The following is a 27,471-nucleotide window of genomic DNA, read 5'->3' on the forward strand; positions in this document are numbered from 1 at the left end:
AAGAAGGAGAGGTATAAAGTCCTGTTAAAGTTTATATTAAGTAGATTTGGTGTGGGCAAGAAAGGCTTTGCTGAGGAAGTGACACCTGAAGTGAAGGATGAGCAGGAGTTCATCGGGGGAGGAACAGTGTTCCAGCCAGAGGGAACAGTCTGTGCAGAGTCCCTGTAGCTAGAAGGAGCATGGTAAATACAGATTGAAAGAATGCCAGTGTGACTTGAACATAGAGAGCAGGGATGAGAGGAATGTAAGATTAAGCTGGAGAGGTGGATGCCAGCCCATGTAGGACCTTTAGGCCATGTGAAAGAATTTTATATGCTAACAGCAATCGAAGGATTTGAAACATGAGTATGGACATAAACATTTGATTTTGAAAGTTTAATCTGACTGCTGGATTAATTTGGTTATTGTATAAAGAATGGAACGGAGGAGGGATTAGAAGTGGATGCAGGGGTCCAGAGGTCTCCCGCAGGTGTGAGATGATGGAGGTGTGGACTCAGGTGTTGAAGATGATGTATGAAAATATTTTAGGAGATAAATTAAAAAACCCGTGATGATTAATTAGATCTTCAGGTTGGAGGTTGGGGAGAGGAAAGTGTAAGCATGACACTCAAGTTCTGGTCTATGCCAGTGGATGGCACGATGGAAGAAGAACAGATTTAGGGACATCATGAGTTCAGGTTATGTTTTTTTCCTGTTTCAATTTTATTGATGTATAATTACGTATTGTTAAATGCACAAATCTTGTGTACAGCTTTAAGTACATTATATCAAGATATAACATGTTTTTTTTTACTCTGAGAGGTTACTTACTCTTTTTCTGTTATCCCCACCACAACCACAACAACAAAAGGTTACCACTATTCTGATTTCTGTTACTGTTGATTAGTTTGATTTCTGTTACCATGGGTTAGTTTTGTCTGTTTTAGAATTTCACATAAACTTTATATATATATTCTTTTGTGTCTAACTGTTCTTGCTGGGTTCACAGACACACATATATTTTTTTAAATCAACTTTATTAGGTATAATGTACATATAGTCATATGCACCTGTATTAGCTAAACAATTTGAGGTTTAACAGATGTACACATCTGTATAATCACCACCGCAATAAAGATAGAGAACATTTTTATCCCACTCAAAAAAGTTCTCTTGTGCCTCTTTGCAGTTAATCCCTGTCCCCCACTCCCGATCCCATACAACCTCTGATCTGCTTTCTTTTGATACAGGTTAGTTTGCCTTTTCTTGAATTTCTTAGAAATGAAATCATACAGGAGGTACACTTTTGTTTCTGGCTTCTTTCATTCAGGCTAATGTTATCAGTAGTCTGTTCTTTTTTATTGCTGTGTAGTAGTCCTTATATGAATATACCACAATTTGTTTATCCATTCTTTTACTGATGGTCATTTGCGTTATTTCCAGTATTTGGCTATTATTAATAAGGCTGCTTATAAATATTCTTATACACATATGTGGACAAGTATTCTCGTTTCTCTTGAGTAAACACCTAGAAGTGGAATTACTCTGTAATTAGGTAGATGCATGTTTAACAATATAAGAATCTGCCAAACTGTTTTCCCAAGTGGTTGTTCCATTTTACATTCCCACCAGCAATACTTGAAAGTTCTAGTTGCTGCACATCCTTGGCAACACTTGGCATTATCAGACTTTTTAATTTTAGCTATTCTAATAGGTTTCTAGTGGTATGTCATTGTGGGTTTTTGTGTGTTTTTTTAATCAATCAATTAATTTTTAAGGGTTATTGAAGTATAATTTACCTACAATCAACTGTGTTTAAAGTGTGTAATTTGGTGAGCTTTGTCAGTTGCATACACAGTGAAACTACTACCACTGCAATAAAGATACTGGTTTGTTTCCATTACCCTCCAAACGACTCCTCATGCTCTTGTGCCGTCTACTAATCCTTCTAGTCCCAGCCTCAGACAAACACCAATCCTTTGTGTATTAATTTGCATTTTCTAGAATTCTATATTAATGAAATCATGTGCTATATGCTCCGTTTTATCTGGCTTCTTTCACTCAGCATGATGATTTTGAGATTTATTCATGTTGTCAAATATATCTGTAGTTCATTGATTTATTTTTGCTGAGCCCTGGTTCCTTTTGGTGGAGGATGGTATTTAGAAACCAAGATCTAGGTGCTTGTTTTACTCATCACTCCTGAGGTATCAATGCTTCTAGGCCTTCTCAGCAGATAAAGCTAGGAAATACACATATGTATATGCATATACACACATCCAAAACTGTTTCTAACTGTGTATATAATATATATTGTATAACATATATGTAATACATATATATAAAATATATGTGGGGCTGGCCCCGTGGCGTAGTGGTTAAGTGCGCGTGCTCTGCTGCTAGCGGCCCGGGTTCGGATCCCCGGCGTGCACGGATGCACTGCTTGTCAAGCTGCTGTGGCGGCGTCCCATATAAAGTGGAGGAAGATGGGCACGGATGTTAGCCCAGGGCCAGTCTTCCTCAGCAAAAAGAGGAGGAGTGGCATGGACGTTAGCTCAGGGCTGATCTTCCTCATACACACACAAAATGTATATATATATGTATATATTTTATACTACTACTACCCCTCTCCTTAAAGTTTACCTTCTGCTGTTGGCACATACTAATTTAGCTACAACTTCACCCATCTTTTCCTCCTTTCCTCCAATTAATGGTAAAAAATGTACACCTCTTCTTTCTAAGAGTGTTCCCTCCAATCTGGCTTTAGAGCTCATCTTTCCCTCATGTCTCTCAAACAGGAAAGAAAAAGAGAAATAGAAGTTTTTGTAGCCTCTTTTTAATTACCAACCCAAATTTCTGTTTGTAGGGAATATTATAGTTTTCACTCAATATGGCAGGCTAGGAAAGGTGTATAAGCTGTGATACACCACCACCACGCTCTTTCCCCCCTCCACCACTCCAGCATCCATCCCATCCTCCTCTATCCTGTCACCTCCCTCTCGCTGAAGTCAAGATTCTTATGATCAGCAATATGAAGATAAGCCAGGTAAAACTGAGACATCAATAATAAGGGCCCTAATGTTCCTCCTGTTATATTGGAAACAATATTACATTAGAAGTTCTTGTATTAGCTTTTTATCTATCTATCTATCTATCTATCTATCTATCTATTTATTTATTTATTTATTTATTTATTTTTAATTTTATTTTTTTCCCCCAAAGCCCCAGTATATAGTTGTATGTCATAGCTGCACATCCTTCTAGTTGCTGTATGTGGGACACGGCCTCAGCATGGCTGGAGAAGCGGTGCGTCGGTGCGTGCCCGGGATCTGAACCCAGGCCGCCAGCAGCTGGAGCCCACGCACTTAACCGCTAAGCCACGGGGCCAGGCCAGCTTTTTAAAATATAGCGCTGATTTTGTTTTCTGATTATAATACAAAGGCATTTTTTTTAAAAAAAAAGGAAGACAGAAAAGGCGAGGAAAAAAACTTACCTACCACTCAAAGATAGCCTCTGTTAACACTTTGGTGGATGTCCTTCGGGTTATTTTTCTCTATATGTGTTTATTTAATTTGACTAGCTAACAGTTCAGGTAGCTGATTAAATTTTTCAAATTAAATTAAAAAGTATTTATTTTATAGATTTTTTTAAGTGTTTATAATCTTAGCTTTCCTTTTTCACATCGTTTTCTTAAAAGTCAAGATACATCTGAAAAGTCTCAGGATTGTGGTGTGCAGTTTAAAGCAAAGCGTGACTTTCTGATGAGTGGTTTGCCAGACTTGTTGAAACGAAAAATTGCAAAGAAAGCTGCTGCATTAGATGTGTACAATGCCGTGAGTACCAGTTTCCAGAGAGTGGTTCATGTACAACAAAAAGATGATGGTGAGTTTATTAAATATTTTTAAATGTTAGAAGTAATATGAAACTATGGAAGTTGGTTTAAGATGAGGCTAAGGTTTAAGTATAATTCTTATGGGGATTTTAGTGGGAATTTAAAGTATGTGTTTCATCCTCTTTTCCTCAGCCTTGGACTCATTTTACTGAGGATGGGGGGTGGGAACAAGAAAGTCAAAGGCATCCTCAGCCCTTACCCCTTACTCCAGGGGAGAGTAAGCGTGTGTGTGGGACCTTAAGTGAATGTTGCTCTCCAGAGAGGCACTGTGCTCTAAAAGGAAGGCAGTTCCCTTCACACACATAGCCTGTGTGTGAGCAGATCATCGTTAAGAATTTCTTAGGAGCTCCAGTCTTGTCCTTGTCCAGTTACTGTTGAATGTTCCAGGGAAATCTGTTTGCCTCCTTTCCAGCCTTTACTGCTTAGTGCTGTGTCTCCTGGCATAGGTAACAAGTAGCAGTGCTTCATTGCTCTAGTTCACCCTCTTCTCACATGCACCATGCACAAGAGTGAGCTGTTCGCACAAGCCACTTGTACTGTGGTAGCTTGATCAGAGTCTAATTCTGTTTGGATTCAAATGCTGTAGCAACCACAATCTTCTTTTACTTATATAGTTTTTAATGACTGATAAGGTACAAAGCCTTATATCTTTACTTTGTCATTGTTCCTGCCTAGAGGTTTTTTTTTTTTGTCAGCACATAAACAGTTATATTCTTCTCAGCTGGCTTTGTGGTTTGGTTTAGTGCACTCCCTCTACTCATGAAATGTACATCGTGTTCTGTTCTCCTTTCTTTTCCTTTTGTGTTTCGGACCTTGATACTTTCTGAGTTTTGTTCAGCCTCTCTTTTGTATGGGGAACTTCTCAGCCAGTCTTTCTAATAATGTTCTGCTTTTCCTTTTTTCCCAGCTCTGCCACTGGCCATTCAGTTGATGAAGCATTTCTTGTTATTTTCACTAGTTCAGTTTTAGATAGCATTTTCTAATAGTATGTTCAACTATAGAAATTAGTTATGCTTTTCTTCCCTGATTTTGATAAACACATTTTCACAAGAGCACTACTGTAAAGCTTAACATGTCTATATGTAGATGAGCAGATGAGGCAAGCACAGAGAGAACCTCTCCCTCTTAGAACCTTAAGAGTTATTGAACATTTATAATTGTCTGGCATTCTGCTGAGTACTTCATGTGCATATCTAGTTTAATCCCCATAATAACCCTAGGAGGTTGAGTACTGTAATTGTCACCCCCGTTTTACAGGTGAAGAAACTAAGGTTTAGGATCTTTCCCATGCTCACCTGGCTAGTAAGTGGTAGAGTCTGGATTTGAATCCAGGTCTGACTTCAAAGTTTAAACTTTAAACCAGGATGCTAATTGCCCCTGAAATTTTTACCCTCAGTAGCAAGGTTGATTTAAAAAGAAAAAAACTTTGCTAATGTTTGCTTGTTTTTAACAACTGGGAGGGAAGACTAGGTAATTTTTATTAATTGTGTTTGTCAGAGGTGATGATTTTGTTCCCTGTGTACTCATTTGAGTTTCGGTACTTTTGTGTTAACTATGTAGGTGTTGTCAAGTCTTTTCATGTTTATGTACTCGGCATTCGATAAGTGGATAGTATGAATGAAGGTAATTAAGAGAATTTTTCTGTTTTTCTTTAGGGTGCCATTTGTGGCATTTGAAACCACCCACTTGTCCTCTCTTAACTAAACTTAGAGAACTGAATACTACAGTAACGGATCTCTCAAAATGTGTTATTGCTCTTGGTGAATTTTCAACATTGAATTCAAATTCCAAAAGTAATAATTCTGCTGTCATGGTAAGTATTAAAGTGCCCATCCATTGTAGGGCATTTCCTTCACATGTTTCAGAGGAAAAAAAATTTTGGATAGCTACTATTGTAGCCTAAAGTTCATTTTTTTGTAGAGTCCAATTTTAAAAAATAAATCCCAGTTGAAGTACACATCTTTTTTAAATACTGCTGAAGCTTTAAAAACATTTTAAAAATTAATGATAGCCAGTTTCAAAAGAATATTAGATTGTATAGCACATTTAGATACTTTGTAAGTCAGCATTATGAAGTATATTTAGTTGAAAGAGAGAACAGTAAGAATATGAACTAAGTCCCTCAAAAACTATACACATGCAGCTTTGCCATCAAGGTTATATTTAGTGACTAAAGCTAATCCTACATTGATATTAACTTACAATAGACAGAAAGTAGTTCTTAGTATTGTGATTAATATTAATAGACAATGTGAGTCTGTTTTTGAGCATTTTATTCTTTATTGCAGTTTATGGGGAGAAGGAAAGATTTGACTGAAGAAGTAAGAAATTTTTTGCTGGAGGAAATTAGGTGCTCAAATCCTGAATTTCCTTTGAAGAAATATTTTCCTTTGCTTCTAAAAAAACGAACTGAGCACCAGGTACTTTCTGAGTGTCCTCGTAAACAAGGTTAGTGATAATTAATATCACTTATGTTAACATTTCAGTTTTGAAAGCACTATGACTTAGCGATTTTCTCTTGAAAGTGGTCACCACAGAAAGGACAGGACGTTGCTTATGGCTGGCAGAGAGAATTGTTCAACTGAAGTAAAGCATCTTGTGCAATACAGTGTTAGTCCCTGCCAGCTTCCAGAGATGCCAACGCAAAGACAGCTTTAATTATGTTAAAATATTAATAGTTCATTTAAGGAAAGCCTTAGAACTTACATAGCTTGTACGAAAGATAGTTTAAATAACAAGATATCCAGCTTGCTTTTGGTATGCCATATTTGATTCTTGCCTTTTCATTTTATAGTAAGAAGACTATTGGATATTTTGAAGTGATATTAAGATTATTGGGTATGAACATTTGTTTTTTGTTGATTAGTAAGCACATACTTTCTTTAATTCCCCAAATAGAAAGTCCACAACTAGACCCCAGTGTCAATCAAAAAGAGACCAAAAGGAAACGAGTGGAAACGGAAAATCATAAGTCAAAAAAAAAGAAACCAAATGAGTATTCAGAAAGTCCAAAAAAGATAAGTGGGAAACCAAAAGAACTTGACAAAAGAAACCATTCCACTGGTATAAAGCCAGACTCTACCAAGGGTCTATTGTCTAAAACATCCAGGAAGAGACAAACTACTTTGAGTACAACATGTAAAGTGGAAACAGGAACAGTAGAAGATCCTGATATTTTGATAATAGATGATGACAAAGAGTCTACATCAGAAATATCTTCTATTCCTGGTAAATTACATTTTCTCCCTCTGGTCCTAGAACTCCTTTGGTTTTTTAACCTCTCATTTTTCCCCTCTCTTATATATATGCTCATTGCAACATTCAAACAATGTATAAAATAAGAAGTGGAAGCCTCACTAATTAGAGTCTTACAGATAACCACATTTAACCGATTGGTGTTTGGTCTTTGCTTTTTCTGTGCTTCTATAAATACATATACTTTTTTAAAAACCTGGATCATTCTATACATATTATTTTACACCTGTTTCACATATCTCTAACATGTTCCCATTTGGTTTATCTAGCTTTTCCAAAGTATTCTATTGAATTGATTAATTCATCCTTTTATATAGCTTTAGAGTATATTTTTATGGCAAGTCTCCTATCATTTTTTAAAATTATTTTCATGCATCTGCTCTACTAAATGAACTATAAAGATTCTTTTGCCCCCAAAAATCCCATGGGGGTTTTGACTTAGTGTTAATGTCTGGATTAATTCAGAGTGAACTGGCATCTTTGCAACATTCAGTCTTCTCAGTTGGGAGTGTAGCATCTCTCTCCATTTACCGGGGTTAACTTAGTAGGACATTTTAATGTTTCTTTTCAGTGGTCAAAAGAGGCTCCACTAAAATTATATTGCCTTTGGTCTTCAGAGAATTTTTTATGGTACAAATTATTTGTCGTATTTCATGGTTATTAAAAATTTAAATGTGTCCATTTAAACCTTTCTGTCACGAGGTTTTATGGTGGTTAGCTTCTAAGGGGGAAAGATTTTGATATGAAGAATTTTAAATGTAATGTTAAGTTTTGAAATTGCCTTTTTGGCATTCTGTAAATATAAATATTTGTATAGATACTTATTGTTACATGAAACGATAATGTAAATATCTAAGAATATATGTTATGTCAAGGAACAGATACTTTAATATCTACTTTTTGCTTTAGATTCCGGAACTGAAGACATGCTTTGGACAGAAAAGTATCAACCCCAGAACTCCAGTGAACTCATAGGCAATGAATTAGCTATAAAGAAGTTACATAGGTTGGTAAAATTTGTAAAGGAATTGAGAAATAGTTTATGAATTTTTACTATTTAGTTTATTTATACTAAAATCTAGAAATTATAAAGTAATACATTACCTGGAGAATCTTAAAAAGAAGTTTTTTTTTAAGTGAAAAGTAAATATTCATCTTTTCTCCCATTTCTGTTCCCCAGAGGTAACCGCTGTTAAAAATTTCCTATAAAACCTTCCAGAAAAAATTGTATGCATATATTAGTTCCTTTCTTCCTAAAAAAAAAGATCATATTACTCCTCATTCATCTTCATAATCTTTTGTCTATAATTCCCACATCCAAAAAGTTCTAAAAACTGAAAGTTATTAACTTATTACATAAAGTTCATTATGGTCTTTACTGATCCCATTTAGTAGAAGTTCATACATTTTTTTAAATAGAAATATCAAATGATTATGGAAGTCCCACCACAGATCCCATTAGGGGTATTGTGTTATTTGTGGTGTATGTACCGAATTTCCTTTCTAATGTCTGAAATGTTCTGAATTCTACAACTCACCTGGCCCAAAGGATTTTATGTAAGAAATTGGGACCCATAGTAATAGTAACACTGAGTTTAGCACTGTTCTAAGTATTGCATTGTTCTTAGCTCACTTAATCCTTAAAACAATACTCTGAGGGTAAATACTGTGGTCTGCATCTCACAGATAAGGAACAAGGCCTGGAGAGGCTGCGTTGTTTGTCAGAGTCACACAGCTACGAAGTGGTGGAGCTGGAATTCAAACTCAAGCAGTCCAGCTCCAGACTAGAGCTTAATCTTTCTACTTATACTTAGCATCGCACATTAGACATCTCTCATGTCATCACACAGTCCCCCGCAGTTCTTCAGAGTTGCTCTGTACAGGTTTCTGATGTGAGCGATTCGTATCTTGTCTCCTACTGATGTAGTTTTAGGTTTTTCCTTTTGGAGGCTAATGTGACCAGTGTTGCAGTGAATATCCTTGCACACAGTCTTGTGTATTTTGGCAAAAATTGCTTTATTTTAAAATATTCAAGCCCATGTAAAAATATTTTACTATTTGGTTGATTCAGAAGCACTGTGGAGTACTTAAAAACTAATGACATGCCGTAACTTCCCCCAGCAATCATTTTTACATGTAGTCTAAGAGATATCTATATTCTGTGAATTATTTTTATTAACATACATTTTCTTATGGCAGTTGGTTGAAAGACTGGAAAAGAAGAGCTGAATTGGAAGAAAGACAAAATTTGAAGGGAAAAAAAGAGGAGAAACAGGAAGGTATTTCGAGTCATTTTTTCCCTTTCACTGAACATTTTTAGAGTTAGATTAGCTAAAAATTTATTTATTAATTTTTTTTTTAATGTTTTTTGGTAAGGAAGATTAGCTCTGAGCTGACATCTGTTGCCAATCTTCCTCTTTTTGCTGAGGAAGATTGGCCCTGGGCTAACATCCCTGCCCGTCTTCCTCTACTGTATGTGGGACACTGCCACACCTTGGCTTGATAAGTGGTGCATAGGTCCACGCCCACGATCCAAACCTGGGAATCCCAGGCCGCAGAAGCAGAGTGCAGGAACTTAACCACTATGCCGCTGGGCCAGCCCTGATTAGCTAAAAATTTTATAAAATTTCTTAATGGGTATTTTATATTTGATTTTCTAGTTTTTTGAAATTAAATTCCCAGCATTTATTGGCAAGATGCTTGTGAGATTTGATCATTGGGTTTTGTGAGGTAGAGTTGCTGCCTAAGCAATTATCATCTAATATGCATTTGAATCATTTTTCAGATCTGTTGGATAGCATAGATTTTAAAGGCAGTTCAGATGATGAAGAAGAGAGTCGTCTTTGCAATACTGTTCTTATAACAGGGCCAACAGGGGTGGGAAAAACTGCTGCTGTCTATGCTTGTGCTCAAGAGCTTGGATTTAAGGTTAGTGAGAGCTACAACGAAAGAATGTTAATGTAATAATTATCCTTGAGTTAAAAGAAAACAAACTATTCTACCTTTTTTTATATATTCTTCTTTTAGATATTTGAAGTGAATGCCTCTTCTCAGCGCAGTGGTAGACAAATTCTGTCTCAACTTAAGGAAGCTACTCAGTCCCATCAAGTAGATAAGCAAGGTGTAAACTCACAAAAACCTTGTTTTTTTAATAGCTACAGCATAGGCAAGTCACCAAGTAAGTAAATTATTTTCCTTAAGTCATAACCTTTTCAAAAAAAATCTAAGAAAAGAATTTTAGTAATCAGCATTTTGTCATTGATTTTTTTATCTTTTCCTACACATATACATGCCTTTTAATTTTTTCCTGAACTATTTTAAAACAAATCTCAGGACCATCGTATAATTTTACCCATATATACTTCAATAGCTTTCTCTAACTGATAAGGACTTTTTAAAAAGCATAACCACAATATCATAATCAGACCTGACAAAATTAACTATATACTTTAATTTGATTGAATACCCAGTCTAATTTCAGTTTTCTGATGTTTCAAATGGTTTATTCCAATCAGAATCCAAACAGGGTCCACGTCTTACATTTGATTAATATCTCTTAAGTTTCTTTTAATCTCTAACAATTCCCGCATCCTTTTCACATCATTTATTTGTTGAAAACATGGGTCATTTGTCATAAAATTTCTCGCATTCTGGATTTGGCTGATTGTGTCTGCATGGTATCAGTTAACGTATTCCTCTTCCCTGCATTTCTTTCTTCCTTCCTTTCTTCCTTCCTTCCTTCCTTCCTTCCTTCCTTCCCTCCCTCCCTCCCTCCCTCCCTCCCTCCCTCCTTCCTTCCTTCCTTCCTTCCTTCCTTCCTTCCTTCCCCCAAAGCCCCAGTAGATAGTTGTGTGTCATAGCTGCACATCCTTCTAGTTGCTGTATGTGGGACGCGGCCCCAGCATGGCTGGAGAAGCAGTGCGTCGGTGTGCGCCTGGGATCCGAACCTGGGCCACCAACAGCGGAGCACGCGCACTTAACCACTAAGTCACGGGGCCGGCCCTCCCCTGCATTTCTTATAAACTGGCAGTTAGGTCTGTGGGCGTCATTAGATTCAGGTTCCCTTTTGGGGCTGCCACACATGCAGAATCAGGGCTGTATACTTCCTATGGCCTCATAGCAGGAGATGCATAATGACTGGTTTTCCCACTTTTAGTGATGTTAAAATTGATAGATGAGTTCAGTTGTTTTCAGTCTAATCTAGCCTTTATAAAGTTCCCCCATCACTCTCTTATCTAATGGTATTTTGCAGCCATTTAATGATCTTTGTCTAGTGGACTCATTTCATTAAGGCTTAAAAGATGGTGATTTTGTAATTCACTGAGCCTTTCTGAATTTATTAGTTTGAATTCTAAGAAGCACTATTCCTTTGTCAACTATTTGGATACTTTGAAATACAGTCTGTACAGGAAAGGCATGAGAAATGCTTCATTCTTTCCTTCTTTTAATCAGGTCTTAGACTTATGCTGCCCTAGTAATCTCTGAAGTTGACCAATGAATATTTGTGTAGTTTTATTTTATTTATTTATTTATTTTTTGCTGAGGAAGACTGGCTCTGAGCTAACATCTATTGCCAATCCTCCTCCTTTTTTTCCCCCCCCCCAAAGCCCCAGTACATAGTTGTACGTCATAGTTGCACGTCCTTCTAGTTGCTGTATGTGGGACACGGCCTCAGCACGGCCGGAGAAGCGGTGCCTCGGTGCGCGCCCGGGATCCGAACGCAGGCCGCCAGTAGCGGAGCGCGTGCACTTAACCACTAAGCCATCGGGCCAGCCCAGTTTTATTTTTTTTTAGTATTATTATGAACTCATGGATTTGTATGTATTTAATGTGTTTCAATCCTTTGTGTTCATTATTTGCTACTTGTAAGATTTTATCACTAGTTTTATTTATTTATTTATTTTTCCCCCAAAGCCCCAGTAGATAGTTGTATGTCATAGTTGCACATCCTTCTAGTTGCTGTATGTGGGATGCGGCCTCAGCATGGCCGGAGAAGCGGTGCGTCGGTGCACGCCGGGGATCCGAACCCCGGCTGCCAGCAGCAGAGCGCGTGCACTTAACCACTAAGCCACGGGGCCGGCCCTATCACTAGTTTTAAGCAGTTATGATTATGATGTGCGTTGGTGTAGTTTTCTTCATGTTTCACGTGCTTGGGATTTGTTGAGCTTCTTAGATGTATTGGTTTATCGTTTTCATCAAATTTGGGGAAATTTCAACCTTTTTTTTTAATTGAAATATATTTGACATGTAATGTATAAATTTAAGGTGTACAACATATTAATTTGATACGTTTACATATTGCACTATGTTTGCTATTGTATGGACAATTAGCATCTCTAACATGTTATATAATTATCATTTCTTTTTAGTGGTTGGAATAATTAAGTTATAATCTCTTAGGAAGTTTGATTTTATAATACAATCTCATTGTCTATTTTCACTATACTGTGCTTTAAATCTCTAAGATTTAATTTTCTACTCATTGCAAGTTTGTACTATTTTTTGTGTGTGTGTGAGGAAGATCAGCCCTGAGCTAACATCTGATGCTGATCCTCCTCTTTTTTTGCCGAGGAAGATTGGTCTGAGCTAACATCCTTGCCCATCTTCCTCTACTTTATATGGGATGCCAGCATGGCATGGCATGACAAGTGGTGCATCGGTGCGCACCCGGGATCTGAGCTCATGAACCCTGGGCCGCCAAAGCGGAATGCGCGCACTTAACCGCTTGCGCCACCGGGCCGGCCCGATCAACCTTTTTTGTGTGTGTGTGAGGAAGGTCGGCCCTGAGCTAACATCTGCCAATCCTCCTCTTTTTTTGCTGAGGAAGACTGGCCCTGGCCTAACATCCATGCCCATCTTCCTCTACTTTATATGGGATGCCGCCACAGCATGGCTTGCCAAGCAGTGCGTTGGTGCGCAGCCGGGATCCAAACTGGAGAACCCCGGGCGGCCGCAGCAGAGCGCGCCCACTTAACCACTTATGCCACCAGGCCGGCCCCCCATCAGCCTTTTTATTAATTGAAATATATTTGACATGTATAAATTTAAGGTGTACAACATGTGAATTTGATACGTTTACATATTGCACTGTTTGCCATTATATGGACAATTAGCATCTCTAACATGTTATATAATTATCATTTCCTTTTACTGGTTAGAATAATTAAGTTATAATCTCTTTGGAAGTTTGATGCTTATAATGCAATCTCATTGTCTATTTTCACTATACTGTGCTTTACATCTCTTAGATTTAATTTACTACTCGTTGCAAGTTTGTGCTCTTTTTGTGTGTGTGTGTGAGGAAGATCAGCCCTGAGCTAACATCTGATGCTGATCCTCCTCTTTTTTTGCCGAGGAAGATTGGTCTGAGCTAACATCCTTGCCCATCTTTCTCTACTTTATATGGGATGCCACCATGGCATGGCATGACAAGCAGTGTGTCGGTGTGCACCCGGGATCCGAACCCGTGAACCCCAGGCCGCCAAAGCGGAGTGTGCACACTTAACCGCTTGAGCCACCAGGCCGGCCCTGCAAGTTCGTACTCTTAAACAACATCTGTCCTATCCCCCACCCACCCCCAAGCCCTGGTAACCACCATTTTACTCTCTGTTTTTATGAGTTTGGCTTTTTTTGTGTGTGTGTGAGGAAGATAAGCCCTGAGCTAACATCCATGCCAATCCTCCTCTTTTTGCTGAAGAAGACTGGCCCTGGGCTAACACCTGTGCCCATCTTCCTCCACTTTATATGGGACACCGCCACAGCATGGTCTGACAAGCGGTGAGTCAGTGCGCACCGGGATCCGAACCCCGGTGGCCAGCAGTGGAGCGTGCGCTTAACTGCTACGCCACAGGGCCGGTCCCCCAAGTTTGACTTTTTTTGATTCCACGTGTAAGTGATATCATACGGTACTTGTCTTTCTTTGTCTGACTTATCTGACTTACCATAATGTGCTCAAATTCCATCCATGTTGTCATAAATGGCTGAATGTCCTTCTTTCTCATGGCAGAATAACATTCCATTGTATATATATATACCACCTCTTCTTTATCTGTTCCTCCATTGATGGACACTTAGGTTGTTTCTGTATCTTGGCTATTGTGAATAATGCTGCAATAAACATGGGAGTGTATATATCTCTTTGATATCCTATTTTTATTTCTTTTGGATATATACCCAGAAGTGGAATTGCTGAATCATATGGTAGCTCTATTTTTAATTTTTTGAGGAACCTCCATGTTATTTTCCATAGTGGCTGAACTAATTTACATTCCCACCAGCATTGTTCAAAGGTTCTCTTTTCTCCACATCCGTGCCAACACTTGTTCTCTCTTCAAATATTTTTTCTGTCTTCCTCCCCTCCTTTGGCAACTCCAATTATATATATTTTAGACCACTGTGTTGTGTCACAGGATTATGTGTTCAGTTTTCAGTCTTTCATTTTTCTGTGTTTCATTTTGGATAGTTTCTATTACTATTTATTCAAGTTCACAAATCTTATCTTCTGCAATATCTAGTATGCCATCCATGCCATCCAGTGTATTTTTCATTTTACATATTGTAGTTTTCATTTCTAGAAGCTTGTTTTGGGTCCTTTTTATATCTTCTATGTTACCATGCTCAATCTTTCCTGTAGGCTTTTGAACATATGAAATACAGTTATAATAATTGTTTTAGTGTTTTTGTCTACTAATTCTATCATCTGTGTCATTTCTGAGTTGGTTTCAATTGATTGGTTTTTTTTTCCTCATTATAAATTTATTTTCTTGCTTTTTTGGATGCCTGTTAATTTTGATTGGCTGTCAGATTTTGTGCAGTTTACCTTGTTGGGTGCTGGATATTTCTGTCTTCCTGTAACTATACTTGAACTTTATTCTGGGATGCAGTTAAGTTACTTAGAAACAGTTTGATCTTTTCAGGTCTTTTCTGCTGTATTAGGCAACACCATAGCTGCATAGGTCTAGGGCTAATTTTGCCCCATTATTTTAAAACGCTTCTGGGCCGGCCCGTGGCTTAGCGGTTAAGTGCACGCACTCCGCTGCTGGCGGCCTGGTTCGGATCCCGGGCGTGCACCGAGGCACCGCTTCTCCAGCCGTGCTGAGGCCGCGTCCCACACACAGCAACTAGAAGGATGTGCGGCTCTGACATACAACTATCTACTGGGGCTTTGGGGGAAAATAAATAAATAAAATTATAAAATAAATAAAAACGCTTCTGAGTAGTCTGTCCAGTGCCCCATTAATTATGAAGTTTGCCATTCTGTCTAGTGGGAAGAGGAGCTAGTTCCAGCTCTCTGTGAGCCTCAGAAATTATTTCCTTTAATTCTTCACTGATCATTACTCAATTGGAGACTTGCGGGGGACCCTCTGCAGATTTCCAGAGCTCTGTGTTGCTCTCTCCTCTTTGGTATTCCGCGCTACGAACTCTATCTGCCTTGGTGTCCCCAGATTCCTAGTTCAGTTTTCAACTCAGGCCTCTGGACTGGTTCCGCCTCCTCACTGTGGCCTGGAAATTCTCTCAAGGCAATAAGCTAGGCAATCCTTACGGTTCACCTTGTTTGTTTCTTATCTCTCAGGTTTCCCTGTCCTTTCTTGCATGATGTCCAAAGTCTTGAAAAGCATTGTTTCATAAATTATGTTCAGTTTTTTGTTGTTATTTCAGATGGGTGGGTAAATCCAGTCTGCATCTTGGCCAGGAGCAGAACCCTGTCTTTTGTTCTTTTTGTGCTCGTATTGTCTCGTCTTCAGCCAGCAGGAAACCATTTTAATTGGCTTGTGTCCGTTTGACATAGCCCCAGTAATGTTTGATATTTTCCTTGCTTGAGGGCTTGTTAAGATGTCCCAGATCTAGAATTAGCTATTTCTCCAAGAAGATGATTCTTTTGGTAGAAAATCTTTTAAAAAACATATCGATAAAATTTAGCCAAGTACTTACTGAGTATTTTAAAGTAAAAATTGGCATGTATTTTCTAAAACCAATCTTTGGACTAATGCCAGTCCATGATCAAGCAATCCTTGGTCTATGACAAAATTAGAAAAATAAGGACAAAATAGTGAGTTTTTTAATAAATTGAAATCTATTCAATATAAAGAAATATTTTTTAAGATTATGTACCTCTTACCTTGTGGTGTTAAAATGCCCTATTTTTATGAAATGATAGTGATAACGATAATTTTTTCAAATTCAAAATTTTCAGTAAGTTTTTTGAACACCTATAATATGCAAGGGATATGATAAGATCTGTGGAGTCAGGGGTGAAAAAAAACAATAGGACACAGTCATGGAATCGTACCTATATGATGGTACATGAAGAAGCTGCTCCAAGGCCGAGTGATAATAATTAGGACGTGTAAGGACTAAATAGGGCACTCGGAGGGGAGAAAAAGACGTGCTCTGGAATAAAAGCTGGGCACGGGCAGCTTCTGGAGGATAGAGGTCAACCATTTATTTTTTAACTTTGTATCCATCCCTCAGCATTTCTAGAAAAACATATTATTTGCTTGCAGTATCGATTCACTGTAGGGCTAAGCTGAAGTTGGACAACAGAGTTGCATAATGTGCTTAGTTTGTACCCTTATGACTTTTCCTCCAGCCTCTTCTGACCTCAAGCAGGTATAGAGAAAGTGAATGGAGGGATTATGAACATTATTGCTTTAAGAATGTATGTTTCTTTGCAAAAGAGTGTCTTTTCCAAATGACTGGTTTTACCTTCTCTACTGGTAGAATAACTGTAATGATACAGAGTACTGAATGTAAGAATGAAGGAAAATTTCCATAACTTTATTTTTAACTGGTAAGAGTAGAAATATAGACTGTGGAAAACTCAGTCTCACCATCTGTTTAATTTTTAGAATATCTGTCGTTAAGTGTAATTTGTTTTTGGCAGAAAAATTAAGTTCCCCTAAGAAAGTGGTCACATCACCAAGAAAACTTCCTCCACCGTCACCACAAAGTAGTGGACCAAAGCGAGCACTTCCACCTAAAACTTTGGCAAATTATTTTAAAGCATCTTCCAAGCCAAAAAATAATGAAGAAATGGGAGCACTTCTGGAAAACAGTACAGGTAAGACATTAAATTGACAAAATAAACTTGACATTTTTTGATACTAATGACCCTGGTAAATGAAAATATGATCATATTTCATAAGTTCTTATTGCTCTTTATTAAACCTCCACTACGCTGAAGGTCCTACATACAGGAGTTTTAATATTTTGTTTCAGTTTTGATAGGAGCTTTCAGTTTGAGCTTATTCTGTGGAAATATCCAATGTTCTGTTAAAATTTGATTTTATCTAAAATATTAATATCTGTGCAGGAATCAAAAATTCTTTTGAACAGAAACAAATTATTCAGACTAAACCTGCGAACACAACTAATTCAAACATCAAAGAATTCGGAGCCGAGGAACCCAATAGGAAAAATGCAACATCTCTCATTCTTTTTGAGGAGGTAGGCTTACAGAGGTATACATTTGTGATATCTCATGATAAAAACTTATTCTGGAGATTACTATATGTGTTACTATACAGTGCTGTAAAATAGCTAAGAAAGTCAGGAATACTTGTATCTATTTGAAATTAAAGCAAGTGAAACTGACAATCATAGAAGAATTTTTCAGGAAGATGATTAATATAATTCAGGCTTATTAATTATTGTTCAACGATTGTAGAAATTATTCTAACTCATGCTTATCCAGTTATAGGTGACTGCATTTCTTTTAACATTTGGTAATTCTTTTACTCTTTTAATAGTGTGAGGCATTGTAAGCTTTCAACATGGGCTCAATTCACACTTCATAAATTCATAAGTTTTGTCTCTAGCAGACAAATAATGTATCTACTATGTATACATTACTGATAGCCAGCAAGTGTATTGTTCCTCAGTGTATTAATATTCCAATAAATGGTTCTCAGGTTGATGTCATTTTCGAAGAAGATGCTGGGTTTTTGAATGCAATCAAAACATTCATGGCAACAACTAAAAGACCTGTAATCCTTACTACAAGTGGTAGGTAACAGTGATTTTACAAGTAATTACTTTTGGTTAAAATATTTTGGGAAAGTTTCCAATTTTAGTTAGAAATGTACCTTTAAAAGTCTGCTAGTAATTTAAGTCTTTTTTCTGAAATGGGGAGGCTCTGAGGTCATTTTTTAAACTAAGAATTATTCAAATTTACAATTGATCTTCAGCCTTGAGTAATTATTAAATTAATATATTACCTTACAAATAGCAATGACTTTGGAAATGGGTACTACTTTGAATCACTGTGTTGGGTGTTAGATATTTAGGAAACTGCCAACAGCCTGTAATGCAGATAGAGATTTATGGACTAACCAGTGAAGGGGTTTTGGTAGGAAAGTAACAGATCCTTCTCTTTGCATCTTCCTCATGCCTATAATTAGATGGCCAAACGTCATTTAGTGGTCAAAATTTTTTATGGAACCTAACCTTTTTGCAGTTCCTTAATATTGGAGTTAGCTGTTCCTCACCCCCTGATAACACTTCTGTATGGATTATTGCATATTTTAGCTCAAGTAAGCCATCATCAGCCTAACAGAATTGGTCCACCTTCCTAATAATTAGCATTCAATGTTTAATTTTAAAACTCATATGATTCCTTTTATTTTTTTTACAAATATTGTATTGCAATATTGTTTTCTAATGTTTTTCATTACAGATATTCAGTACATAGAATATCTCTGCTATGGATTTCTATAGGAAAATGTGTTTATGTTAGATTCTACTTACAAATTAATGGCCCATTTGACAGTGATTGTACTCTAAAAATATTGATAAAAATCATATTAATCGTAAGTTAGATGGTAGTTTTTTTTTTTATTTTTATTTTTTGTGAGGAAGATCAGCCCTGAGCTAACATCTATGCCAGTCCTCCTCTTTTTGCTGAGGAAGACTGGCCCTGGACTAACATCCGGCCCGGTGGCATAGCAGATGAGTGCGCACACTCCGCTGCTGGCGGCCCAGGTTTGGATCCCGGGCGCACACTGACGCACTGCTTCTCCGGCCATGCTGAGGCTGCGTCCCACATACAGCAACTAGAAGGATGTGCAGCTATGACATACAACTATCTACTGGGGCTTTGGGGGAAAAAATAAATAAATAAATTAATTAATTAAAAGAAAATTCCTTAATCACTTACAGTAATTTGCATGATATTTTATTTTTATTACTGATGAAATACAGAATATTTTCATAGAAAAAGTATAACTGGATAAAGTAATTGAGTAGTCTCAATGTTTAAAAAAATGTTTTGGTTTCCCTACAGATCCAACATTTAGTTTAATATTTGATGGCTGCTTTGAAGAAATTAGTTTCAATACTCCTTCTCTGGTAAGTTTTGAATTTTGATGATTATAAATTATATATCACAATTATATAAAAGGTGGTTTATTATGATAGTTACAGTTTTAAAATGTGGTTACTAAGGGATATGTTAACATTTTTGAGTTTTAGGAAACTTCTGATTATTATATTTATTTTTTTGCTTTTAAAACATTTTTTTCAAAACTCAAATATTCAAATTTTTACTAAACTCCAGTGTTCATTAGTTGTTTTTCATAGTAATAGCGCTTTATTGAGGTGAAATTTACATACAGTTAACATGCACTTAAATATACAACTTGATAAATATTAACCATATGTAAACATCCCTGTAACCATCACCCAGATCCAAATATAGAACATTTTCATCACCTCCAAAAGTTCCCTTGGACCCTTTTTAGTCAGCACTCCCCTCCCCACCAGAGGTAACCCCTATTTTAGTGCATATTAACTTTAATATTAGTTTTGTCTGTTCTGAAATTTCAAATAATAGGAAACATTATGTGTCCTTCTGTATCTGGCTTCTTTGAGGGCTTAGCATTTTGTTTTTTAGATTTATCCATGCTATTCTGTCAGTGGAATTGTTGAGTCGTATGCGTTATGTGGTTTGTTTAACTTTTTAAGAATTTCCCGAAAAGGTTTCCAGCATGAGAATTCTGGCAGCTATTGTCAGTCTTTTTAATTTTAGCTATGGTAGTGACATCCATCTCTGTGTGTGCGCACGTGTGCATGTTTGCTTTTTGTTAATTAGTTTTATTGAAGCATGATTTATATGCAGTAACATTCACCCACTTTTAAGTAGATGGTTCAGTGAATTTTGACTAATGTAGATATAGAACATGTCCATCAAGATAGAGACCATTTTCATTTCCTCAAAAAGTTCCCTCAGCCCCCATTGTGTTTTGTCCTTTCTCTTAACCCTTCGAACCTGGCAACTACCAGTCTGTTTTCTGTCGCTATAATTTTGCCTATTGTAGAATTTCATGTAAATGGCATGTTATAATAAGTAGCATTTTTTATTTAGTTTCTTTTACACTCCATAATGCTTTTTCAGATTCATTCCTGTTACCTGTGCCAGTAAAGTTCTTTCCTTTTTATTAATGAGCAGTAGTCCATTGTATGGATATACCCTCGCATATAGAAATATGTGTCTATCATATTCACCTGTTGATAGACATTTGGGTTGTTTACAGTTAAACTATTATAAATAAAGCTTCTACGAATATTTGCGTTAAAGTCTTTGGATGAATATTTCCATTTCTTTTACTTAAGTACTTACAGATGGAATTGTTGGTCGGATCAACATTATAAGAACCCGACAAACTGTTTTCTGAAGTTTTTGAATGATTTGCATTCCCACCAGTAATGTGTGAGAGTCCAGTTGTTTTTCACATAATCACCAGGACTTGGAATTGTCCATTTATTTGATTTTATCCATATTAATAATTATGTATTGGTATCTCATTGTGGTTTTAATTTGCATTTCCTTAATGACTTACGATGTTGAGCAACTTTTCTTGTGTCCGTTTGCTGTCTATATTTCTTCTTTGGTGAAATATCTGTTCAAATCTTTTGCCCATTTTTTAAATCAATCGTTTGTCTTATTGAGCTTTAGCAGTTCTTTTTATATTCTGGATACAAGTTTGTATTGGATATGTGTTTTATAAATATTTTCTCCCAGTTTGTGGGTCATCTTTTCATTTTTTTTAATTGTAAAGAGTAAAAGTTTTTAATTTTAATGAACCCCAGTTTACCAAGTGTTCTTTTATGGTTCATAGTTTTTTTGTATCCTATTTAAGAAATCTTTACCAAACCCAAGCTTACAGAGATTTTGTCTTGGAAGTTTTGTAGTGTTAGCTCTTACAGATAGGTCTTTTATCGATTTATAGTAAAGTTTTGGAGGCAGTGTGACGTAAGACATAAGATTCATTTGTTTTCCCATAGATATCCGATTGTTTCAGCACTGCTTGTTGAAAAGAGTATCTTTTTTTCTATTGAATTGCTTTCCAGTTTTGTCATAAATCAATAGACTGTGTATGAATCTTGCTGTGTTCTATTTATCCATGTGAAAATATGACATCATGATTATTATAGCTCTTTATCAAGTCTTGAAATCAAGTAGTGTAAGTCCTCCAACTTTATTCTTTTGCAAAATTGTTTTAGCTATCATATGTCATTAATTTCTCTGTTAATTTTAGAAACGATTTGTCAGTTTTTACAGTTTATTTTGGTGTTTTGATGGGAATTGAAACTACTAAGCTACTACTATACATCAATTTCAGGAGAACTGACATTTTAACAACATTGAGTTTTCTGATTTGTGAGCAGTTTGTTTTTTAGGAGGGGGTTTAACATTTAGCAAGGTTTTTTAGTTTTCATTGTACAGAATGTACAGACCTTGCGCATATTTTGTTAAATTTAGTCCTAAGTGTTAAATGTTTTTTGATGTTATCGTGAATGGTATTTTTAAGATTTCCAGTTGTTTATTGCTGGTATGTAGAAATAGAATTGATTTTTGTATCCTATGACCTTGTTAAACTAGTTTATTAGTTCTAGTAGTAAATTCCTTAGAATTTTCTATATTGATGATCATGTCAATTAAAACCACTTTTATTTCTTCCTTTTCAATCTGTACCTTAATTTCTTTTTGCCATATTCCAGTGGCTAATGCCAGTGTACCTTCGGTATACTGCTAAACAGAAGTTAAAGTGGACATCTCTGCCTTGAAAAGCATTCATTCTTTTACCATTAAATATGATGTTAGCTGTATATTTTCATAGATGTTCTATATCAGCTGAAAGTTTTTATCATGAATGGTGTTGAATTTTGCCAAATACTTTTTCTCTATTTTTTGAGACAATCATAGTTTATCTTTTTAATTCTATTAGTATGGTGAATCATGTTGATTGATTTTGAATGTCAGATCAGTCTTATATTCTTAGGATAATATGGTCATGATGTGTTATGTCCTTTACATATTTCTGGATTTGATTTGCTCATATTTTGCTATGGATTCTTTTTTCTTTTTTTTGCTGAGGAAGATTCACCCTGAGCTAACATCTGTTGCCAGTCTTCCTCTATTTTGTATGTGAGCCACTGTCACAGCATGGCCACTGATAGACGAGTGGTGTAGGTCCGTGTGCAGGAACCGAACGTGGCTGCTGAAGTAGAGAGCGCCAAACTTAACTGCTAGGCCACTGGGGCTGGCCCATTGTTATGGATTTTTTGTCTATGTTCATGAAGGATATTGGTGTATAGTTTCCAGGCTACATGAAATGGATTAGGACATATTTTTTAGTAGTTTCTTTAGAGATTAAAATAGGTATTCTTAGCTTTTCATGGTGTATTTAGCATTAATATTGTATTAATTTACAGAGAATTTAAGAACCTTGCAAAAGTATAAGTCCTTTACCAGCCTTCTATCTTTTATGCTTTAGTTTTCAAATGTTTTACATTTATATTATAAACTCTTAATATTCTATTTTTTTGTTTTAGCTAGTCATATATGTTTTAAAGAAATTAATAGGGTAAAAAGTTGACTTTTTTATTTACTCATATACTTATAATTTCTGATGTTCTTCATTCCTTCCTGAAGATCCCAGATTTTCTTTGGTTTTGTTTCTCTTCAGCCTGAAGAACTTCATTAGCAATTCTTACAGAGCAGGTCTGCTGGCAAAGGATTATATTAAGTTTCACTTACCTGAAAATGTCTTTATTTTGATTTCATTCTCAAAAGACTTTTCCCTCAACGTAGAAATCTGGGTTCTCAGTTTTTCCATCAGTACTTTGAAGATGTCATTCCATTGTCTTTTGATCACCATTGTTTCTAATTATAAGTTAGCAGTCTTTTTTTGGCCTCATGTGTAATATGTCATTTTTTTCTATATGCCTTCAAGATAGTCTTTTTAACTTTACTTTTCAAGCAGTTTGCCTGGGACGTGCTTAGGTATTCTTCTTCTTCATATTTATCTTACCTATGGTTCTTGGATATCTATGATCCTTATATATGTCATTCCTCTAACCAGGGAAGTTTTTAGACTTATTTTTTCACATTTATTTTATGCCCATTTTCTTTTTCCCTCCTGGGAATTTAATTTCAGGTATTTTACGTTGTCCCACGTCACTGAGGCTCGCTGTTCTTCCCCCCCCCCCAATTTTTCTTTGTTTGTTTATACATCTCATTTGATCATTTATATTGATTTATCTTCGAGTTTACTGACACTTTTTTTCTGGCCACCTCCATTCTTTCATGAGGCCCATCAGTGAAATTTTTATTCTGATATTCTGGTTTTTAGTTTTACAATTTCTATTTGCTTTTTTGTAATTTCTGTTTTTCTGCTGAGATTTCCTATTTGTTCATTATGAACATGTTTTCCTTAAGCATAGTTTTACTAGCTGGTTTTTTTGTGTGTGTGTGAGGAAGATCAGCCCTCAGCTAACATCCGTGCTAATCCTCCTCTTTTTGCTGAGGAAGACCGGCTCTGAGCTAACATCTATTGCCAATCCTCCTCCTTTTTTTTTTTTTCTCCCAAAGCCCCAGTAGATAGTTGTATGTCATAGCTGTACATCCTTCTAGTTGCTGTATGTGGGACGCAGCCTCAGCATGGCGGGAGAAGCAGTGCGTCGGTGCGTGCCCAGGATCCAAACCCGGGCCTCCGGTAGCGGAGTGCGCGCACTTAACCACTAAGCCACGGGGCTGGCCCCTTGCTAGCTGTTTTAAAACTCTTTGTCTGCTAATTCCAACATCATCATCATCTTGTGATCAGTCTCTATTGATTGTCTTGTCTCTGAGGTCTTGGTTACTTTTCCTATTTTTTGTATGTCTAGTAATTTTAGATTTTTATCCTGTACTTTATGAATGATATGTTGTGGATACTCTGGATTCTGTTATGTTCCTCTGAACTAGTATTCTGTTATAGTATGTAGCAGCTAAAATTTCTGTTCAGTTCTTTTAGTTTTAGCTGGGCTGCTTTGAGACAGGCTTACACACATGAAGTTCAAGCATCAACCAATGATTGCATTCTCCTTTATAGCTAGAATTTCCCTTTCTCTACTTTCATGGGCTTTCCCTTTCACTTTCCAGCTGCTGCAATCACCCCAGACTCTGTTCTCTGGTTCAAGCCAGTAATACTGGAGTTTCTATCTGAGTTTTAGCCACCACTGCTACAGCCTGCCCTCAGTCAAAAATCAGTTTAAAAAGGGGGAGAGGGGAAATTCATTCAGGCCATTTCCTTTGTCCACGTGTGATTTCCTTCATTTTTCTTCTGCCTTTGGTTGCTCTCTTGTGCTTTCAGGTAGCTGGTTTTTTATACTTATTGTAGTTGATTATAGAGTTTATTGTTATTATCAATGGCAGGGTTTGTCTGATAGTAGGTACTCCTTTGTTATTGAAAGCAGAATTCCCAGTTTGTGGGAAGCACAAGTCCCAGCAGTATGCAGGAGTAATGTGTATATATAGAATACAGTCAAAGATTTCATAGGGGAAAACATTTTTTTAATTCTCTTGTTTCCTATAAGTAAAGTAAAAATGCTAGTGGTCTTGTAAAATCTGTGAAATGTAAATATAATTTTGTTTTAGCTTTTCAAGGTAAAAAAGGCTTTCTATAAATAACAACGAGAAGAGAATTGTATGTTTTGTTGTTTTACAAAAAATATTATAGTAATATTAGTGGAACATTAAATAAACTGAAAAAATTTACTTGGTCCATTTACCCCCCGAACAAATCACATGTTTTTCATTTTTTCCCCTCTATTTCTTGTTTACATAAATTTATGCTTTTATGTATGCATTGGTACAATTTTCTAACTCTGGTTTTTAAAAATTATATAATAAGTATTTTTCAGTGTTATTATAGTATTCATCTTTATAATTTTAATGGCTGTAAAATATTCCATCAAGTTGTACCATTATGTAATCCTAAGGGATTTTTCTCAAGGTTTAATAAAATTGCCTCCAGGCTTCAGGTTGGAGGATCTCTCATCAAAGTTTCCTTGCTGTCTTGGTCTATCTACAGTTAATAAAAGAAGTATATGTAAATGCTTTTAATTTGGTAGCATATTCCTTCATATCTTTCTAGATTAGTTTCATTCTCAATAAGAGCTTAAAATATTGTGATTTTGAGCAAAATTTGTCTTTGTTTTAGGTATGTATTATTGATGTATTTCTAACTCCGCAGTTGAACATGTTTCTTTTCTCTCCCTCTCTCTGTCTCTCTCTCTCAGCTAAATGTTGCCAGCTACCTACAGATGATCTGCTTAACTGAAAATTTTAGAACTGATGTAAAAGACTTTGTAACATTGTTAACTGCAAATACTTGCGATATCAGAAAAAGTATCCTTCATTTACAATTCTGGATTAGAAGTGGAGGTGGAGTTTTAGAAGAAAGGCCATTATCCCTTTGTCGTAAGTTGATCTGTTATAAAAGAAATTTCTATAATGGGACCCTATGATAAAATATATGCTATACCAGAATATTTGAAAGAGTATAAAAATTTTGAGCATCCAGGTATCATGTTAATCTTAAAAATAAATATACATATGTCAACTTTGTTGATGAAAAGTTTTGTAAACATTAAATATGGGTAAATAGAATTAAACTGAACCTGGAACAAATTTATATGGACTTATACATTTATAAACATATAGTTTCTTGTAAACAAATATAATTATTTAGCAACTTCCTTTTTCATTTATTAAAAACATATTGGTGATTTTTCCATGTATGTAAATTATTTTTATATGGCTGTATTATAAGTTCCCTTTTTGTTTCTTCAGTAGTCTGTAATTCTATTTTCCTAAGAACTTTAATATTTCAGAAATACTTTATTTCTTATCTGTCTTCAGTCATCGTTACCTAATTCAAGTCACAGACATTTATTGAGGACTTTCTTCATGCCAGGTCCTGTGTTTACATGAATAAGACATGGTTCCCTCTCTGAAGAAGTTCATAGTTTGTGGTTTCCATGCTCCATAGTCACAGTTCTGTAGTTACAGATCCTATTCTGGGAAATACACAAATATTTAAATAAAACCAAGGTGAAGTTCCGTAATATTAATCCCCTAACAGTTTTTTTCTTTGATTAGTTCAAAATTTTAATATGTTATTCTTTTTCAAAGTAGACAAACCTATATATTTAATTCAGTGTAAGCTGGTAGCTTTAACTATTTCTTAGAAGTAAATATGATAAATAAGACATGGAAAATATCCTGCGTAAGAAACAAATTAGTTAATAACTATCGCCATACTACTGGATATAAAATGTTATACCAAGACCTGCAGAAGACAAAAACTAACTGTAGCATTTTTTCTTTCTTAAAGATCTTGTATGCATTTCATTCCTGTCTTTTTTAAAAAACACAAATACACACTCATTGGAAATTCAAACAGTGCAGAAGTATATAACGTAAAAAAGTAAAAGATCTTCCCCACTTCTTAAAGGTAGCCACTGTTAGACCTTTATCTATGCATGTACAAATATTGCTACTTAGTTACTTAGCAAAATTAAATGATACTATATATATTGTTAAACAATTTGCTTTATTTTTACTTGACAATTTGTTGTCGGTACATACAGTATTATCTCTTTTTCACAGCTGTGTGCTGTTCCATTGATATAGACTGGATATGATGTAATTTAATTAACCATTACCTGTTAGGGGACTTTTAAATTATCTTCAGTTTGTCATTAAAGTATGCTATGAATACCTCTATACATATATCCTTAAGCATGTCTGTGAGTACTTCTATCAGAATTCTAGAAGTATGGTTGCTGGGCCAAGGCTCTATACATTGTACATTTTGATAGGTGTTGTCAGGTTGCTCTCCAAAGATAATTGTAGAGATTTATGCTCTCATGAATAGTTTATGATGGCTCTTTTGTGTATATCTCTGACAAGACTAGGTTATTAGTTGTTTTAATTTCGCCAATTTAAAAGGTGAAAAACGAACGATATTTTAATTTGCATTTTCATGATCACTAGTGAAATTGTACATCTTTTTATGAGTTTA

General features: G+C 35.9%; 1 protein-coding gene across 2 annotated transcripts in view; it reads left to right on the plus strand.

Annotated features, from left to right (window-relative positions):
* ATAD5 (ATPase family AAA domain containing 5) overlaps positions 1–27,471 on the plus strand; it is a 44,657-nt gene that overhangs the window by 13,341 nt on the left and 3,845 nt on the right. For both annotated transcript variants that reach the window (XM_058560326.1, XM_058560327.1), the window contains exons 7-19: positions 3,677–3,861; positions 5,527–5,684; positions 6,160–6,319; positions 6,770–7,099; positions 8,036–8,132; positions 9,326–9,405; positions 9,912–10,054; positions 10,154–10,304; positions 17,010–17,186; positions 17,439–17,572; positions 18,037–18,130; positions 19,407–19,471; positions 25,685–25,865. In XM_058560326.1, the coding sequence (XP_058416309.1) occupies positions 3,677–3,861; positions 5,527–5,684; positions 6,160–6,319; positions 6,770–7,099; positions 8,036–8,132; positions 9,326–9,405; positions 9,912–10,054; positions 10,154–10,304; positions 17,010–17,186; positions 17,439–17,572; positions 18,037–18,130; positions 19,407–19,471; positions 25,685–25,865 (1,955 nt within the window). The remainder of the gene's footprint in view (positions 1–3,676; positions 3,862–5,526; positions 5,685–6,159; positions 6,320–6,769; positions 7,100–8,035; positions 8,133–9,325; positions 9,406–9,911; positions 10,055–10,153; positions 10,305–17,009; positions 17,187–17,438; positions 17,573–18,036; positions 18,131–19,406; positions 19,472–25,684; positions 25,866–27,471) is intronic.

Source organism: Diceros bicornis, chromosome 18, assembly GCF_020826845.1.
Source record: "Diceros bicornis minor isolate mBicDic1 chromosome 18, mDicBic1.mat.cur, whole genome shotgun sequence".
NCBI lineage: Eukaryota > Metazoa > Chordata > Mammalia > Perissodactyla > Rhinocerotidae > Diceros > Diceros bicornis.